The sequence below is a fragment of the Hirundo rustica genome, chromosome Z (genome assembly GCF_015227805.2).
Source record: "Hirundo rustica isolate bHirRus1 chromosome Z, bHirRus1.pri.v3, whole genome shotgun sequence".
NCBI classification, from domain to species: Eukaryota; Metazoa; Chordata; class Aves; order Passeriformes; family Hirundinidae; genus Hirundo; species Hirundo rustica.
Window position 1 is genome coordinate 55,479,847 of NC_053488.1, and position 19,464 is coordinate 55,499,310.

At 36.2% G+C, this 19,464-nt stretch overlaps 1 protein-coding gene across 1 annotated transcript in view; it reads right to left on the minus strand.

Moving 5' to 3' along the window:
* Nucleotides 1-19,464, minus strand: part of MCTP1 (multiple C2 and transmembrane domain containing 1) — a 220,173-nt gene that overhangs the window by 105,609 nt on the left and 95,100 nt on the right. The window contains 4 exon segments of the mRNA XM_040090995.1: nucleotides 43-144; nucleotides 483-585; nucleotides 2,690-2,792; nucleotides 15,018-15,111. Coding sequence (XP_039946929.1) covers nucleotides 43-144; nucleotides 483-585; nucleotides 2,690-2,792; nucleotides 15,018-15,111 — 402 coding nt within the window.

Below are 19,464 nucleotides of genomic sequence, written 5' to 3' on the forward strand. Positions count from 1 at the left end.
GAACTCTTTAGCAGTACAAAAACCCCCAAAGTTAAGACTTACAGCATTAAAAATCACATCTATTTCAAGATAGATGACCCCCTTTGTTGGCCCTGTCAGCTGCTTGTTTTTCAAGACGTAGGCTTTCTGTTCACCATTTTGAATCTGCAGGAAAAGGACATGACAGCCGTCTGTCTTGTGGTCTCTGCTGAATACACCCCCCCGGTGACCCCTGACCCCCAGCTGCTGAAACTGACAGAGAACCCAAAACAACTGTGGCAAGTCTGACAAGTACCTGTTCATTACCAGGACCGAGTCTGTCAGGAAAAATTAACTATCATGGGATTCAACATGGCCGTGAATAGAGTATGTTAAAATTTTAGTGTTATTACAGACCTTGGTTGAGAAATGACAGACTCAGGGCTGCAATTTTTTTTTTTTTTTTCTCTTTCCCCCTTTGGCGGGAAAAATTCAGAGCAGTATGTCAGGTGAATGAAGCTTACGGACAGCAATGGTATAGCAACTTTGCCTAGAAAGTCAGCACTTCGATCGCGGTCTTCGTCATAAACTGTCACTTCAAGCACTGAGTGGATGTCCTTTATATTGCTACAAGGGGAGAAGTACACACAGAAGAAAGAAGTCACTTACTCCACCGGGTACCAAGTACAAAACTGTAAAATGTTAGCACAAATATCCGTCTATTTTTCCAAGCCATGGAAGAGAATTGAGCTCAAGTAAATGAGACATTTCTGCATATAACCAAAATACTTCCTAAGGGCTGCAATGGTTACCCTCTCTCTCTCTCTCTCTCTCTCTCTCTCTCTCTCTCTTTCTCTCTGCAAGGCTTTTTATAACCCAAGTATTTTTTAAGGGCTGTAATTATCACTCTTTCTCTCTCTCTGCAAGGTTTTTCCAGCAGAAGTTTTCTGAAGGATGTTGCCTTAAATCTCCTGCCTGGGATTTGTGCTGCACGGAGCAGCACTGGGGGATTTATAGTCACCTGCTGAAGGACAGAGAGCTTTTAAAAGCTACTCTTAAACATCACTATCCTTTTGGCAATTCTTGTGGCAAGTACAGTGAAACCTGTAGGTTTGTAAATGGAAATAATTACAAGCTACAGGAGCATAACCTTGCACTAAGAACAAGTTCTTTGTTTCTGAAATCCTGGTTTAATTACAAATATACAGCAAATTACAACAAATGAAGAACAACCAACACGGAACAATGCATCTCTCAGGTACAACCGAGGAAAAAACCCTGCAAGCTATTAAACACTCCATTGCCATGCACAGGAAATGTCACTGTACATGATAAACTTCTGGGTGAAAAATTCATATTCCTTACTTGAATTAAAAAAATTATTTGAGAGAATTCATGTTTGATTGAATGGCTGTTCCAGAAAATACGAACAAAGCAGTTCAACTTCAGTAAAATATACTCTTCCAGATGAGGGATTTCCAGCCCAAAAATTAAACAAGAAATCTGAGGATAAATGCAAATGTACATAGAAGCCCTGAAAACCTTTAGAGGTTTTCTATTAGATTCTTACTAGTCTTTTGTCCTCTAGAAATCCAGACAATTTCTTGTACAGAAAACACTGTTGAGAAGTAGAAGATGATTAGTTATTGGCTCTTGGTAAATAGATACAGAAATGAGAACTACTGTAAGAAGCTGTTGAAAAGTACAACTACTGTGAATTTTTTTTTAATTTTGTTCTGAATTCATTTCTGAGAGCTCACTGCAGGTCAACAAAACCTGTGGATGCTAAATATATGAATAACAAATCTGGAGGGGAAAACAAAAATTAAAATCACACTGAGTTTTGAGATTGAGGGCAAAATATAGCATTTTTATGTACAATAAAGTGAAATAAGTGTACACAAAACTAAAGCTTTGACTGTTTTTGTAGAGGATTGTTACTGATTTCAGCAGCAGTGAGACCTGCAACGATCATGTTTTTCTACTCATTGGTATCACATTACAGTCAGAGAGAAGGGGGGGAAAAAAAGGCAATTGAGCAAGGCAAACAAGGACATTTTGTCTGTAGAAGAGCTTTTTTTCTGTTTCTGTCAAAGCCTTTAACTGTCTTCAAAATAACACAAGGATAAAAAACCCAATCACATCAATTCCTAATAAATAGTTTTAGACTGCATTTTACCCAACAGCTGGATTGTACTAGTATGATACTAGATGGTATTGTGAGAAGTGCAGCTGGAAAATGGAAAAAAGAAGCGGAAAGTATTTTATCATAATTGAGAGAAATATAAATGCATGTATAATTTCTAACTTTATGTAGTTATCTAATGTTTTTTACAGTTAACAACCACATTTTGATGAAGGTCATATTCACAGTATCTTTTGTTTTTCACTACTCAAAACTTTAGGGGCAAATCCATCACACTGGATTTGGCCCTTGAAACTCTTGCTGAACCTAGCAGGAGTCTGGTGCGCATAGCATTACTCATACCTGGTTTCTGTGAAACAGACCTGGCATTTTTAAAATTTAAAATGACACATTTTCTCTATTTTTTTTCATGTTTTCAATCCTCCAAATGTATTTGGATCTGTTAAGCAGTATCAGTATGTCATCACTATTCTTCTTTAGAACTACCAGTAAGTATTTTTGTTTCTTCTCCAACACCCTCAGGTCCAAAAACAGACCCAAAACCCACTGCCCATCCATTCCCCCCACCTAAATCCAAATACCTACAATGTGAAGATTTTGTTCCATTCTGGATTGAGGTTCCTGTAGACAGTATGTGTCAGCAATCTGTCATTGTTCAATTCAACTACACAAAATGGGTCACTTTTACCTGTAAGAGAAAATTTGGAACAAATTTTATGAACTAAGAAAACACATGATGAGCAAGCTTTAAATAAAAACAAGTTTGGGGGATTGTTTCACATTTTCTGAGCTGCACTGTAATGGTCTGGACTATATTCAAGATATTCATACCACACTGCTCATCTCCATAATCTATTAACGTTCTTTGTTAAAAGAACAATTCTTTTGCCTTAAAAAAATAAAAAAAGGGGGGGGGGTGGGGCAAAAAATTATCATACAGACTCTTCTGATGAAACACAGCATGTTCTTAAAAGTTGCCAAGCACTCTTGAAGACAGCTGAGAGAACTTTACTTCAATGGTACCAATTCTCCATTGACTTTAAAGACAACATAATGGGAGAATTTTGACATGAAGGAAATGTAGTATTCTGTATTATTTGTTACAACATAGCACCTAGAAAAATGATTCAAAGATTATTATGCTGTATTATGTTTCACACAGTACAAATCCTCTCCCCAAAATCAAAGACTCTTAAAGACAGCCTTATATAAAAGCCTAATACAAGACAAACAGGGAAAGTACAATTAAAGATGTATTAGAGATGGTATGGGCTGGAATGACAGACTGTAGTCTCAGTACAGCAGAAAGGCAAAACATGGTTAATATTTTATTATACATTAAAGTACAAAAAAAGTAGTTTGGGATATATTTACAAAGAGGTCCCTCAGCATGAAAGCCACCAAAGGAGAAAGTATGAAGTTGCTGCTTTGAAAATACATTATGTAGATAATTGTGTGCAAGCAGGATAATGGAAATGGATATGGAGGTCTATTTCTTTTCCTTTAAAGAAAAGTAATGGGCTAAGCAAGTATGTGTGTGTGTGTGTGTGTTCTTAAATATGAAATAGGCAGCTTACAGGAAAAGACTGCAGGCAAGCAGTGCTTATATACTAAGGAAAGTGCAAGAAAAACTATCACAACTGCAAGTTTAGGGGTAGAACATGAAACTGACACTAACCCTTTTAAGGTTTGATTTTGGAAAGGTGTTGTGGTTTAAGTCCGCCAGGAAGTTAAGCTGCTTCCCTCTTCCCCAACCCCTCTTCCAGGCGAGAGAAACTAAAGGGTTGAGGTAACCTCTTACTAGAAACGGCAATGAGATAAGAAATCAAACAGTAACAGTGTGCATAAGAGGGTGATTACGTGCAAAATGTTTACTGAGTCCAAAACAACACTTCCACAGATGGTGCCACCCCACCGCTCCCTCCACCATGTTTTTTCCCACAAGTCAATGAAAGATAATGGCACACCAACTTTCCACACCTGCACTTTTTCTCCCCAAGACCAAGACAATGAAAGAACGCAGAGTGTTAGACAAATCCTCCAGTTGGGACCAGCACCAACCCACCACTCCACTTGCCACACACTCCTCCAGAAAGGGAAAAAATGGCTGCTGAGTCTCTGCACTGCCCCTGTTTTCCTCCACCAGGAGCCATGACCTCTTCATCTGGGACATGAGACTCCCTGACTAGCACACACCAGCGATGATTTGAGTGTATAGAATAACAGCCTAGAGAGGCCCACACAGCTCCAGGCTCTGCCTTTGCACATCCTTGGCCAAACTAGGACAAAAGGATGAGAAGAAAAGTAGACAAAAAGTAGAATCTGATGCTTAAGGACAGCTTGGCTGTCTGAAAAAGGAGTACTCCAAAGGGAGAGAAAGAAAAAGTTGGCGGGTTGGGTATCTTCAGCATTTCAGGGCAATCCTGAAATTTCCTAGAAGGTTAAGGAGGGGTAGCAAGGTAGACCTAAGTAACAACTATGATGGAAAGAACACCAATGAAAACATGAGGGGCATGGTGGGAAGACCTCTCTCAATAAAGAGGCAATAAAGGGAAGAAACCATATTGTGGACTAAATTATTTAACATATATTTCAAATTATGTCAGTAATGACAACTGCTATAAATGCTGCCCAAAACAGAGGCATGCTATCCTGCTTTTATATTTTTATTTTCTACAGCAGCTGAAGGGAGTCAACTTTGCCTTAGGCAGAGTACAAGTGTATACATTATTTTCACATAAGTAGAAAGCTGAACAACAAATTGCAGCTTCCTGGACCCAGGGGAACTTTGATGTAAATGAACAATTGAGTTGTGTAGTAACTCGTGGCTTGCTCTTCTCTCCAGACTTTCTTTGGGCAGTAAACTGTTCAAAAGATATTGAATGTTGACATTGGCCTTCTACAATTAAATCTAGCATACTAGGCAATTGTGTTTCTCAATTTCTTTAATAACCCTGGATTATTTTTTTGTGCCTTATTAGAAACTATAAACTGAGTAGCTAAAGTAGCTACATTAGTGGGGCTACATTAATGATATTACGGAAGCACAAAATTTGTTTTATACCTTATACAAATGACAATGAAGTCAATACTTAGACAAAGCTATCCAGGGACTACATCTCCCAAACTACAGTACTGATTTTGACTAACCAAGGGTTGATGTGCATATTATTAACTTTAATGATAAAGAATAATTATTTTAAACACATTGTGAATTAAAGTTAATTGACGTTTACCTTCTCTAGAAAATCATATACTCCTGAATGTTTCCCATTATCTTGAAAAATTATACAATTCATTAGTCAGCAGAAATGGATGTACCACACATTTATCTCAAGGTTCTACTTCACAAGGCTAGAAAGTGGCAGGAAATCTAAACCATTCATATTATTTGAGTTCTTTAACTTTCAGTGTTTGAAAAAGAAACACCCAGAAGACAGTTAAAATAACAAGGCACCACTGGCACAGCAGGTGGACTACTATATCTCATTTTTTAAAGTGTTATTAATCATATATTGCATATGGTGGTATGATGTGAGTTGAGCTTATTAAACACACACAGACACAGTAAATTACAATGCAGCATATTCAAGGCATATTCTATAAACAAAGAGAGGGTATTTACTACATTTATTTATTCTCTGTACCTCTTGGCATGTACTTTTTCAACGACTATTCTTACAGATTTACATGGATATCAATCAATAATATGTAACAACAATATGTATTAATTATAGAGCTCCTCAATAAAACCAAAGACAAATGGTTTTCAGAAATGGAAAAAAATCCCTCACTTACAGTCAACATTTCACACCTCCTCCTTCCTATAATTTGAAAATACTTAAAGAACAAATTTGAATAGAAGAAATATCATGCCATGGTTCAAGGGAAGGTTCAAATACCATGGCTGATACAGAGCAGTTTCCCAGCTTTGAAGGTCTCTGCTAAGGAATGTTGGTTTTATCAGATTTATTTGGTTTAAAATTTCCCATATGCACATTCACCATTGCCTGTGGGCACTTTCACCATATGCTGAAACACACATAACCAAGCTGGGCCTCTGAAAGTCACCACTCATTGCTGACATGCCCAGCATAAGGTATCTGCAAACATTATTAAGATACTAACCCAAATAAGTGAATGGGATCTAGGGAGACAAAGATAAAACAATGCATGAAGACTTGGTGAAACTCATATCTATCTGTCATCTTTCAAGTTTTCATTATTAGAAAGAGTAACTGCATCTTCATTCTCACTGACAGCCTTGGCAACCTGCTGCATTTCAAGAGTGTTCAAAATAATGGGATTGTTCCCATTGAAAGCCTTTAGAGAGCACTAAAATAGTAAAAAATATGCTTAGCTCTGCTTGGTCTCTAGGAGGACCCAAAAGATCCAACAACACTATATTATTCAAAACCAGTACCTTAAGCACAACACACTCCAACAAAGGCAGCAGCAGCGTCAGAAAATTTCTGTCAGATAATGTGATTAACTGTTTCAAACAAGAGATACAGAAAGGGTTTTCCTCATTTTTTAATAAAAGAACCACTCATGTTCAGAAGAGTATGTGCTCTCCCTCTAGCCTTTCTAAAAGTACACTTAAAAACCTCTGATTAGTCTTGTGCTGCCTATGCTCAGTTATATCATTCCATATTATATTGTCATGACAACGCCTTTCACTATAAACTAAACCACAGCTGTTGTGTATAACTGCATATAACCTTTCATACATCAAGAAATTCTACCAAATCCTCTGTATTTACTGAGGATCTTCCAGCTACCAGTCCCTGCTCTGTGCTTTTTGTAGGCCTCCAGCTATTGTTCCAGTGACTTTAGAGACATATTGATCAGGCAGACATCCACAACAAATGCTCAATACATTCCTAAGCACGTGGTCGGTTCTGTGCAAGAATAAGATGACTGCCACGTACTTAAGGCACACATTAAAAGCATGTTCCCAGCAGCACCAACATCAACACTGAAAATTTTCAGTATCCCATGACCACAGTGGGGCTAACTGCTATCACACATTACCACCGATTGCAGGAATTCATGATAAAAGTAGGTAGTGAAAAAACAAAGTATACCTTCCAACTCACTGAAATCAAACCTGCTGAAAACTTCAATACAAAGTTAATAACTTATCCATTCTTTGCTGTAATGTCTCGTATTTTTTGGTCTCTACTTGTACAATCCTAGGGGCTCCTGAAATTAGAGAAATAAACTGCTAATTTACATAATATGCATAATTGGAAGGAAAAATAACTTCTCTTTTGACAGATATCCCTCATCTGTTTTCCCCCTTTACCCATTACAGAACTAGACTATCTGAGAACGAACACTAGGAGTTCTGCTTTGTGATGTAGGCCACCACTGAAAAAAACCTAAAGAGCTACTTATCTTTTGATAAGCTTTGAATTCTATCTTTATTTTAATCTTTGAAACTTTTGAATTTTAGGCCACATGTTGCATCCAGTTTGACAGATATCCTTGTTTGTGCTATCCTATGTCTTTAGACAGTGCAAGACCAAAGCACAAACTGAGATTACCTTACTTAGATCTAAGAAGAGTATTTTTCTTCAGTCAGCACTGTCCCTAACATTGCATATCATGTATACATTAATTTAAATTAGTCTTTCACTTGCCACCTTATTTGTCAGAATTACTGTATGTTCCTGGATGAACTGTACACCCAAAACCTGGAATCAGCCCCAGCTCTCCAAAAGAGGTAGTAATGAGGAACTGGAGATGTGTTACTTGTTTTCTTCAGAACTCAAAGTCCCTCAGAGCCCAGGAGCTCAGATTCATTATCTGTTTAGGTTGGTCACTTGAACATTTTACTTCTGCAAGAAAATACAAAATAAACTTTTTCATGATGGAAAAGAGACCTAAATAGTGGTTAACAGAAGCAATCTTCAACTGCTTCTCAAAATATGTAGAAAAGCAAAACAACAAAGCCTCAATCTCCACACAATTTCAGCTTCTGGATTTTCTTCTCAAGTAACCACAGCACCACACAGCCTGTGTGGTTTTTAGATGAAAAGTTTGGGAAAGGCCCTTTCCATCAGTTCAACCACCACAGGACTTTCTTCTGGCTCTCCATGTTGGCACTCACAAGCAAGCACCAAACAAATTAGGTGACTTGTGAACCCCTATATCACAGTGGTCATGGGCTGGTTTCACACACCACTGTAGCCCATCTTCCAGGCTGCAAGCAAGCTGAACTGTCCAATCTAGGGGACAGCTAGAACAACAGACCATTGGGTGTCATCTCAAATTCAACTATAAAAGAGCTACTTTTTCACAAGAGATGGTAAAGACATGTGACCAATTCAGATGCAAGGATCTTTTATTTGCCTAATTATAAACTTTACCTGAACATCAGAGCTATCAAACTGCAATATGATATAATTTATATTTCTGGGCAATTTATATAGGCCTTCCTTCAATGGTCCCCATGGTGAAAATAATCCAATATAAATTTTTGATTCTTAGCAAACTGTTTTCCAGCAAAAATTAATTTTGGAACATAGAAGTTCTTTCAAACAAAGATTTCTATTGAATATAACTGCACTTTTGCATTAATTTCCTAGCTCCACTTGCATTCAAAGCAGACTTTTCTTTGATGTAAAGATGTCAAATCTTAAATCTGAACAACTTTCTTGCCATGTTTTGTACAAATTCAACAGTGATTTTTTTATCACAAAATTCTATTAAGTACATGCATTTGTCTCCAGAAAACTGCATGCCACCTGCTTATTATCCAGTTAATATTGTAAAACAGGAGACTTTAGTAAACAAAAATGTGGAAACATCTATATTTTATGCAGTGGGATAATTCTCTGTTTTAGAAAGGAAGAAAACACTTGTGTATGGTAATAAACATACTTCTGTATTGTCAAACACTGAAATTCTAGCGCGTAGGAATAAAAATGAAAAAATCATGAAGACCATCAGTCACTGTAGAAAGGGTCTTTCTTACTCTTTTAATTAAGCCTGTCATGGGCTCTTCCTAGAAATTACCATTGATATAATTGTTCTTCAGGGTATATGTAAGCAAGAGAGCACATGGTAGATCTACCTATCCTCCGAAAAACTTATTGCACTTCTGAAGTATTAACTCACAATGGACAGCAGACAGCATTGGCTTAGATACCTGTTAGTCCTTGAGAGGTACTTCTATCATAGCTATGGAAAACATGCATTGCTTCAGTATAACTCCAGGGAAAGAAATAATTTCATAATTTTGCCATTTCACAGTCCATAAAGTTAAAAAACCTGACCAAAAAATCAATTTCAACATTATCTAGACCATGAACCAATTTTCAGAAAATCACTAGCCTTATTCTAAACTAAACATGATATAAATGTTTGCATTATTGACATTACATATCCAAACTGAACTAAAAAAGCTTTGGACAGTTTAAAAACTTCATAAGGAATTTAAATTCCATTTCTACATTTAAATGTCAAGTTCTCAAATCATAACTTCACAACATTCAACCAACTTTAACATGGCTATGAAAGCCAAAATATTGTTTGAATATTTCATAGGCTATTACGATTCCCTCCTACCTCTGGCCATGCCTATCCATTATGAAGGTAAGTCCCACAGCAAAAAAAGCCTTTATTTTTTTTTAGAAGACAAGACAGCCAGTTCATGACTCTGGGGGGCGGTGCCACTCATGCAGACACTAATGTCACTAATGTTGTTCCAAGCTCCCTGCCAGCCAGCTGCTTGCAGCAGAACAGTCAGTCTGACCTTTGGCCAGGAGGAGGAATGGCTCAATAGCATGAGAAGCTGCCTTATCTAATGGATTAAGTACAGAACCCAAGCGAAATGCCACCTTTGACAAGGACTTGCTCTGTTGGCCTTAGCTGAGTCAGTTAACCTTTCTTAGTTTTCCATCTTTAAAATGGGAATTATAATTCTACTCTATCTGTGCTGATGCAAACATGTTGCAACGGACTGATACCATAAATGCTTGGGGTATCTTACGAGGCAAGTCAGTGTAACACCATAATCAAGTTAAACTCATCTCCACAGAATACTAAAAAATAATAATTAATCACAAATCATCCCTTCATTGTATGTATAATTATAAATGTTACGGTTAACAAGATATATATTTTAATAAAATATCTTTAAAAAATCCTGCTTTTTCAATTACTATGCTAGAAATTGTCCTTAAACCCAGTACCTTTGCTGTACATGACATTGGACCAAAGTCTTCAGGTGACCTATATGACAGGAGCTGATGAAATATTTTATTTACTACAGAATTCTGCCCGTTTGCTAGATTTTTGTACTTTGTGAAGATAGTTCAAGTGTATATTGAAATCTGTTTGCACTAATTGACTGAGCAAATTACTTTTGGAACCATATTTCAAAATGGCCTCTGAATTTATTCCTCCAATTTTACATGCATGGGTTTCCATACCTTTGTGAATTTAAATGTTTGTCTTCATCACTGTGACATTTCCTAGCATTTGAAGAACCATTTCAAAGACCGTTTTTGCACATGTGATGTTAGAACAGTTTAGCAGGACAGATTTTAGAAAAGACATTTACGTTCAGCACAATTAGCCATCTTGTTGTCTTCATCCTACTTTCAAGTACTGTAATCAAAATTTTAACACGGAATTTTCTTAGAAGAGAGGCTGAATTCCAGACATAAAACAGGGGAGGGGGAAGGAGGGGGAAGGAAGAAAACAAAAATCTGACTCATTTTCTATGCTTAGTTTCTCTTCTTTAGAAGAGGAAAAGCCTGAAAAGCTTTTGAAAACAAACCTAGATATCACTGAGCTCCTAAGTAAAATCTCTCTGATATATAAGGTTCTGAAATCACAGTACTCAGAAAAAACACAGACAATTGATTAATAATGAGGACAGAAATACAAATAAATTTACTTCTAATGAAGACTGAAGACACAGTAATCAAAGTGTTAAAAATTCATTTCATGCACATTTCATTTGCCTCTTAGCTGATATTTATCACATAATTCTGTGAGAAAGTGGAGGCCTAAGATGCTCCAGATAAACGTCTCAATTAATTGTACAGAGATAGCCCTCTTTGAGCTGAACCAGAGCTGTGAGCTCTTTATTAAAAGCGCTATTCTGTAGCCTGTAACCTTGTTCCTTGACTCCTCTCTGGTTTCCAATTTAAACAAGTCCCCATGCGGCCCACTCTAAAGGGCTTTGTCTCCCTGTCATTGTTATGAGAGCCAAGGCATCCTGGAAGTGTGAAATCAGACCTCATGAGCTGAACGGTTCCCCAGGGAACACAAGACCTCGCAGAAGGTCAAAGTCATGGGCTGGACCATCTGAAAGCGTCTGATCGCTGGTCTGTGACACAGCAAGAAGGGTGGGGGTAGGGGGAGAAGGGAGCTAGGGGGCTAGAATTGAACACATCTTAATTAAAGCCCAAAGACTACAAAACAATCTATTTTCTAGTCAGGCCACCTTAAGGAGCTTGAGTTTTGCTCTGCTAATGAATCTGAGTTGCTAACTATTCTCTCTTAACAGCAAAGCACTTCTGCTGAAATCGATCAAACCTGTGGCACACCTTTTCCCACTCTTTTTTATCAATGATGAGGCAGGGATTTTGAGTTTTATTTCATGACAAAAGGAAAAGGAGCAATGCATCTGCCACAGTAAAAGAGATGCAGATACTGCCTTGCAAAGCCAGCAGCCTTGCACAGCCGCCCACCTGTACCTGACTATGCTGCAGAAGGAATAGATAAATGTGACTATTGCCTGAACCAAAACTATGACACAGTGAAGGGCTTATTGCTTTACTATCTGTTACATGAAACCTGTATATATAATGTCAGAAGCCAACTGTCATGATGAGTCCATTATACTTTAGGTTTTACTGAACCACCAGGAAATCTCTTCATATCAAAGGATGTCACTGTAGGCACAGCACCTATCCTGCCAGGGCTCTACAAGCAGTCAACTCTTGAGAAAGTCTGCCAGAGATACCACAAGCAAGAAAAGATGTAGGGAATCTAAATCTCAGGATTTAGTGAGAAAAAAGCCATGTGCTGAATAGCTAAAACACAATGGAAGATACATTAACTAAGAAGAAAGTTTCTTCTTAGATAAAGAAGGAAAAGGCAAACTTCATTCTCAATATCTTCCCATTAATTAGATTAGATTACACTTTCAAAGAATTTATACTAAATAATACAAAATTTCCGGAAGAGTGCATTTGTGACCACAATTTCCTACAGAACACAATTTTGCATTGGTGGAATCCCTAAAATTGTGTCTTGATCATGGAACTACACTGTTTTTCTGGGAGAAACAACCTCAGAGATGCAATAATTTTCCCAAAGGCCCTGGTCCTGAAAGATACCGTATTTTTCAGCTCTCCCAAAAACCAAGCTAAGCTTTCAAGAACTGGTGGGGAGACTCTCAACTCCTCAGTGGTTCTTCCTATCCTAGACCTCCTGGCAAGTGGGCTGAGAGAGAAGTCTGACTGTGCTTTTCTGGGGTATTTTTAATATCCAGTTATGGCATGTTCCAGTGGCGCAGCATTTCAAAACTGGTTATGGCTACTTGCTCCCCTGTGTACAGCTTAACAGAAATTTCAGCTCATCCTGGCACATTATTCATGGCATGTACATGTGAGGGGGGTTATAAGCTGAGACCCAAATCACCACCTTTAATCACTCTCTTTTTTTAAAAAAAAATCTGCACTAAACTTAAAGTTTTGAAGCGCACTGTTGAACATTAGGCTATTGAAAGTGGAGAAAAAGAAGTGCCCGTGGCTATCAACAGTTTATTAGGGACTTAATGCTACTGTGGTAGCATTCTGATGAGGGAGGCTATAAGCTTTCTGAGGAAAGAAGTAGGACTGAAGGTTTCATTGAAAAGTAATTTTTGCTTTTTACTCATTGATTCAACCAGAGCCTCAACTGCTCTTTATTCACACAGAGTTAATACAGTATTACAATGCTGCTCAATGTATGGTACAAAGGAAAAATTTCACATTTTGAAAGGGGGAAAATAAATCCTTGCAATGGTAGTAGGATTGATGACTATTTAAAAGATTACAGAATTTTTTTCCCTCCGTGCTTGTGTTTAATGATGGCATATTAAGGATTTTAAAAATCTACTCAGCTCAAACTAATAAATTTTGATTTATTACTTCACATGAAAAGATTCCTGGAAGTGAAATGGGATATGTTTAGCAGACAGGAAACAGAGCAAAACTCACAGATATTATACAGTTGTGACGAGTGACAGTAAGACGAGCAAACTAGTCCTTAGCTTTTACTTACAGAAGCAATCCTTTGTGGTATAAGTAACACCACTGATGACAGCACTCTCCATACTAATTACTTAGTTGAATAAAGGTGGGTCAAGTACTCACAGAATTTTTGCAAACATGATTTATTGATAGTCACCAAAAGCCTACTTTATTTCTCACTATGACTATTCGAAGTTTTATTTTAAATGAATGACCTGTACATAACTGCAAGTTACTAAAGACAGCTATAAATTACAACAACAGATAATAAAACCACTTCGTCCTCTTTTCAAAATATGTGGTTACTTTTGCCCAGAATATACAAGATCTGTCACATCTGGAATGTGACAGCCATCTTACAAAATGCATCTGCCATATAAATGCTTTTTCTCAGTAACAAGGGAAGATACTTCTTCCCCATGTTCCTGTCTGTCATCCAAAATAGAATGTCTGAAATTTTTTGGTAGCTCTATACATCTTTAATTGAATCAAATATATTTTAAAAAAATTGTTCAACCAACACAAATAACATGTTGATTTGGAAAAGTCAAAGACTGAATGAGGTCAGGGACTGAATTATCCCATTTGCCCCTGAATAACTTAATCTCTCTCTCTGTTCAGACAACATAGGATTATAAGGTCAAACCAGACGGAGGGATCTTTAGAAGCATTCCTACAACCTCACCAAAAATAGAATCTGTTATTTTGTGTGCCACAAACTGGATGATCAATTTCAGCAATAAAATGTTTGCATTATTACCTGGTCTAAAATACTGGTAGCCATATTAATGATCAAAAAACTACTAAAAATCAAGTGAGATCCTCTAATCTATATCTGCTCCTGTAACAGAACATTTATTCCAGTTTCCTTTTACTTTCTTTCCATTTTCATTATTACTTGAAAGCAGAGACAATTATTTTCTGACAGAGATGCAGCTCATTTTGTCCATTTAACTTTTGTGGTATGAAGGTGATTGTACTTCGAGGAGGTAACTTGGGTATTTCTGGAGAAATATGGTCAGTACGGTCAGTATGACTGAAATACTTTTTCTTTATTTTGCAAAGCAACATGTCAAATTAACCATTCAACTTATAAAACAGAAAATAATAAAAAAATCTTATTTCCCTTATCTTTAAAAGATAATCAGTAGCTATAGCAAACTGCATTCAGTTGAAATGTCAGAAACCGACAGGAACTTTGCTAAATATCTGACATATCAAGTGGTTCTTTTGGCAAAAACTTTAAAGTAGTATATAAGTCTGGAGCCTTTTATTTGCCTTGTCCCCTGGAATTTAATGTTGATAATTTTGTATAGTTGAATTTACTAAAATAAAATAAGTTTCTTCTATGTAATTTTTATAGGAAGTTTCTTCTATGTAATTTTTATAGGAAGTCTGATGGATAAAACTGTTTATTCCATCTTTATGAGAAATAACCTACACAGGGCTCTGCTGGCATTAGAATGACTGGCTGCCTTGTGTACAAAACTTTTATTTGTGTTCAGATTTTTTCATTAATGAGCAGAAGGTGAAAGAGCACAAACAGAACATAACCTGTAGATGAACATTTGTTTTAAGCATTTTTTTCCCCCCGTTCTAAAAACACCAAATCCTACTATGGTATTCAGTGTCACAGAAACTAAATGAATCCTTGCCTGTGACATCAGCTGCCATCAATGCTTCTGCCCTGATGACCTTCACCTGAAGAAATCCCACATCACTGATGTTATGGAACATCATCATTGGACTCTAAAAAAAAATAAAAAGAAAAATAATTCTGGATTGCAAAACAGACAAACCAAAAGCAATATTAATACTCTCCTCCCTAGCCCAGATATAAGTTACTGTAATTCTGTCTACACACTCAGACTTTTAAATATTATTTGCTGAAGAACATGCAGTTATTTGCATTTCTTCCAGTATTTTGCAACTTTAATTTATCAATGAAAATTACAAAGGAAAAATTAGAATACGATTGATTAGATGTAACACAAATTCAGTGGTATTCTAGGGAATTAATCCCCTAATACTATGGGAATAACTGTACTTCAAAAATTGAAATTATAGCAGTATATTAAGCAATTATTACAAAAAATAAAACAAACCCTGTCCCTGATTTATTTTGCAAGATTTGTGTTCACATTTTCCCTCTGATGGCTCCAATATTATCTTGAGCAGTGACCTAGAGCCAGTATAGATTTTTGTAGTTGACTGTTACATGCAAGCTTGCATATACCATGTACACCTATATAAGCTTGTGAATAACATCAGCAAAAGCAATCAAAAGAGAATAACAACTACTTAATAACTTTCATAATAATCACATGAAGAAAGGATAAAAAAATAATTAAATATGTTTCAAATTCCATGGCAGAAATGTTACCATAAATCATTATATTTTTAGCGTAAATTTCTTCAATGAAAACATGTATAAATAAGAGGAAGAAAAAAGACTTCACTACACGAACACTTGCATTTATTCATCCAACAGTGATTTAGAAAGCTTATTAAAACCAGGTTCCAATGCTGCTCCTTTTTCAAGTAACTAAAACTAATGAACTGGGAGTATTGCACTAATTAGGTGTGACATGCTATAATTCTCAAACTCTAGCTTTTACTATTATTTAAAATTTGCAGAGTTTTAAATGATGAAACATTGAATGCAACTTTGAATCTGGAATCAATTGAGAACTAGCCTGGCTTTATTGTTCAGTTCTTAGATAACCTAGGGGAGGAACTCCAAAAGAATAAACTAAAATTAGATTTGCAAATCTATATATGTGGTCACATTTTTGGTTGGTTTTGCAGATTATGTTCATAAATACTAGCCCATACCTTTATTTTGAAATATTTGAAATATTTGACTTATGTATTTATGCCTATAGTTTTCTCTAAAATTTTAAAGAGGGGAAACTTTTCCACTGCTTATGACAATGTTCAGATTTCCACAAAAAGCAAGCATCAGATAAAACAACAATTCCTCAATTTATTACAAAAGCAAAATTTACTGTTATGGAAAACAAAAATAAATTACATCACTGAATGTAAAAATCACAAATGTTGCTTAAATGAAATACTAAATGTCAGCTTGCAAAAACAGTATGCTTTTGGACAGAAAATCTATCCATTAAATGTTAGACACATAATATGCATCCCTGTCTTGCTATTAATAAGACAATTCTAACAGTTAAATCACACTGATACTGTTTCCACAAATTCCAGCTGACCATTTACTGTTTACAGTGAGGATTTGACATTGCTACACTGAACTTAAAAATCCAATTAAGTGCAGTAGCCCATATGTTACATACATGCATAGTATTATAACAGGGTAACAGCGAATAAATTTTTACCAATTTTAATAAGATAATCACCATAAATATGACTTCAAAATATTGATGGTCAGTTTTAATCAGGACACACTCAGCCCTTTGTTTATGTGCGTACAAGCTGAGGGTAGAAGAGATGGTATTACAGATAGCACTGGTATAATTCGAAAGTGTCTTGGCACCCCTCATTTATTACAATGATGTTCAGGGTTTGGAAGCCTCTTATGAGAACTGGTACCAGAACAGAGATAATTCTGCTGCAATACCTATGATGAAAATGACAAGACTTATAAAAATGTTTCCACATTCTACTAAAGTTTCCCAGCAACCAAAACAAACACCAAGCTGTAGAAATAAAACAAAGCAAAAACCAAATAAAAAACAAGTCAAGCAATGGCACCTGCTTCCTATGATGCCATACAGTCTCATTTTTTCAAATTTCATCCTGGTCAGCTCAGTCTTCAAAAGTGTGCTAGCGCTAGATTTCACTTTGCCAACTTTGTTAGAATCCCAAAGAATTTTTTGAACTTTTATTTCCAGAAAGTAGCTGGTTTAGATTAATTTACTGCACACACTGACTGGGGAGACTGATGAAAATGAATACAATACCACAACAGAGGCTCTTGGGGAAACAAATTACTTTTACACATTATTTTAAATATATACCTTTAAGTAATGATTTATCAGATGATATTCTGCCTTCTTATTTATGATTATTATTGAAGGTATCAAAAATTTGCATAGTTTCTGAAGCCTAGAATTTCTATGGCAGAGGAATCTGTGATTTGCTGGGAATCTTTTCAGCCCTCAATAGATGGGAAAAGATTGAAATGCTCTGGAGATGAGTCTTCTTTATTTTTTTAATGAAAGGCTGTATAATATATTTTCTGTATGGCTGCAGCAGCTGTCAGGAAGAGCATCTCAGTTCAGCTCTATTATGGGAGAAGCAATACCCCATCCCATGGCATTGAGATACACTGAGGGGCTAGTACTGATTGACAGCTTGTCACCATGACGTCTTATTCCATCTCTGTTATGGAGAAAATTAATGTCACACCACCAGCCTTATGACTCACTGTCATCTTAGAACTGCTCACCTTTTATCAATGCTCTAAATAACATTTCAAGCCCATCGCCTCACAGTGGACAATCTGGTCAAGGGACATTAAATCGGATGACTGTGAAATGTCATAATAAAAATGGAATGCTAACAACTTCTCTAAACTAGCTCCTCTGGTTTTTAAATTGTGACAAGGGGGACCATGAGTTCAGCACACCAGTTCTGAAAAGGTCATACAATCTCTCTTGGTCTGTACCCATTAATGTTCCCCCCTCCTCACCCCAAAAGGAATTAATCTTTTCAGACAATTGTGGTAAAATAATGGTTCAAACAGTAATGCCTGTTTAATTTGTAAGGCTCTGATGTTCAGCTACAAATGGTTAAGTGACAGTAATAGAGTCATTTTCTAAGGCTATTTGATCTGATGGCAAGGTCAGCTCATTAACTGTTTTTGGCTGTAGAAAGGGTGCAAAATATATTTCTCAAATGGAAGCTAGGGGTTTTTAAGTAGAGATAAACCCCAAAATACAGCCACTCAACAGGGAACTCTACATCTTGCTAATTGCACATGTTGTTTTTGTATTAGTTCTGGAGTGCAGATATAAATACCAAAGTCAAATTGAACATCAGTGAAAATAAACCACTTGAATTAAGGTAATCCAGGTAATTTCTTTCTTCTGATGGTAATTTTAATAAAAATGGTATAATTTATCAAAAAAGTACGTAAATGCCACAATTTTCAGATACACATAGTGAGAAAATCATACCTCTGCAATAGTAGTATCTTCCTAAAATTTGAGTGTTTCCAAATGCATACACCAATCTAAATATATATACAGACATATATCCTTGTATTTGCAAGAAACAGAAATAAACCAGATCAATCTTATGCCACGTAATTGTGCTTTACAGTGGGGACAAAAATTTGAGGATTTAGAAAAAATTATTACCACTACTGTTGTAACATGTTTCTATACTGCTACTGAAATAATCAAACCCATCAGCATCACTTGTCTGCCATATCATCACACAGAATAAGCCACAGAAATATGTTATTGTTGCTGTTGGTAGCAGGAACTATGGCACCTCAAAAACATGTCCATCAAAAAATTATTCTACTTATAGACATCTATTTTGACAACCACGGACTGTCATGGTAGATTCCAAAATGTGCAGTAACTCTCTTAATTGTAATTATTTTTCAGAGATGATGGACAATACCTTAGCCTTCAGTTCATTTTGGAATATTATATTTAGCCTCGCTAAGTCACCTCTATTAAATAGTGTTTATGATAACACTATTGGTGTATGAGTTGTACAAGCATTAGCAGACAGCTGATACAGTGGAGATAGACAGAATAAATTTGCTGAAGCACACATCCTGCTAATCTGTTTGAGGAGTATTGTACAGCATTAGTACTAGGATTTCATGTTATCTGCACAGCCTGATAAGGTACATCTTTATTAAATTCAGTTATTGAAAAAATGTCCGTCATGGAATAGGAATATTTTTAAATCTTAAAAATAAATTAAGCAGCCTCTTTGATAGTCAGACCTTGGTTTAATGGCTGACTGTCTAGAGAAGCCCTTCTAAACACCTGACAGCAATGTACAATAAAAGCTTTGTAATTGCAAGTGGAAATAGCATTTTCTTTCTTTCTTTCTTTCTTTCTTTCTTTCTTTCTTTCTTTCTTTCTTTCTTTCTTTCTTTTC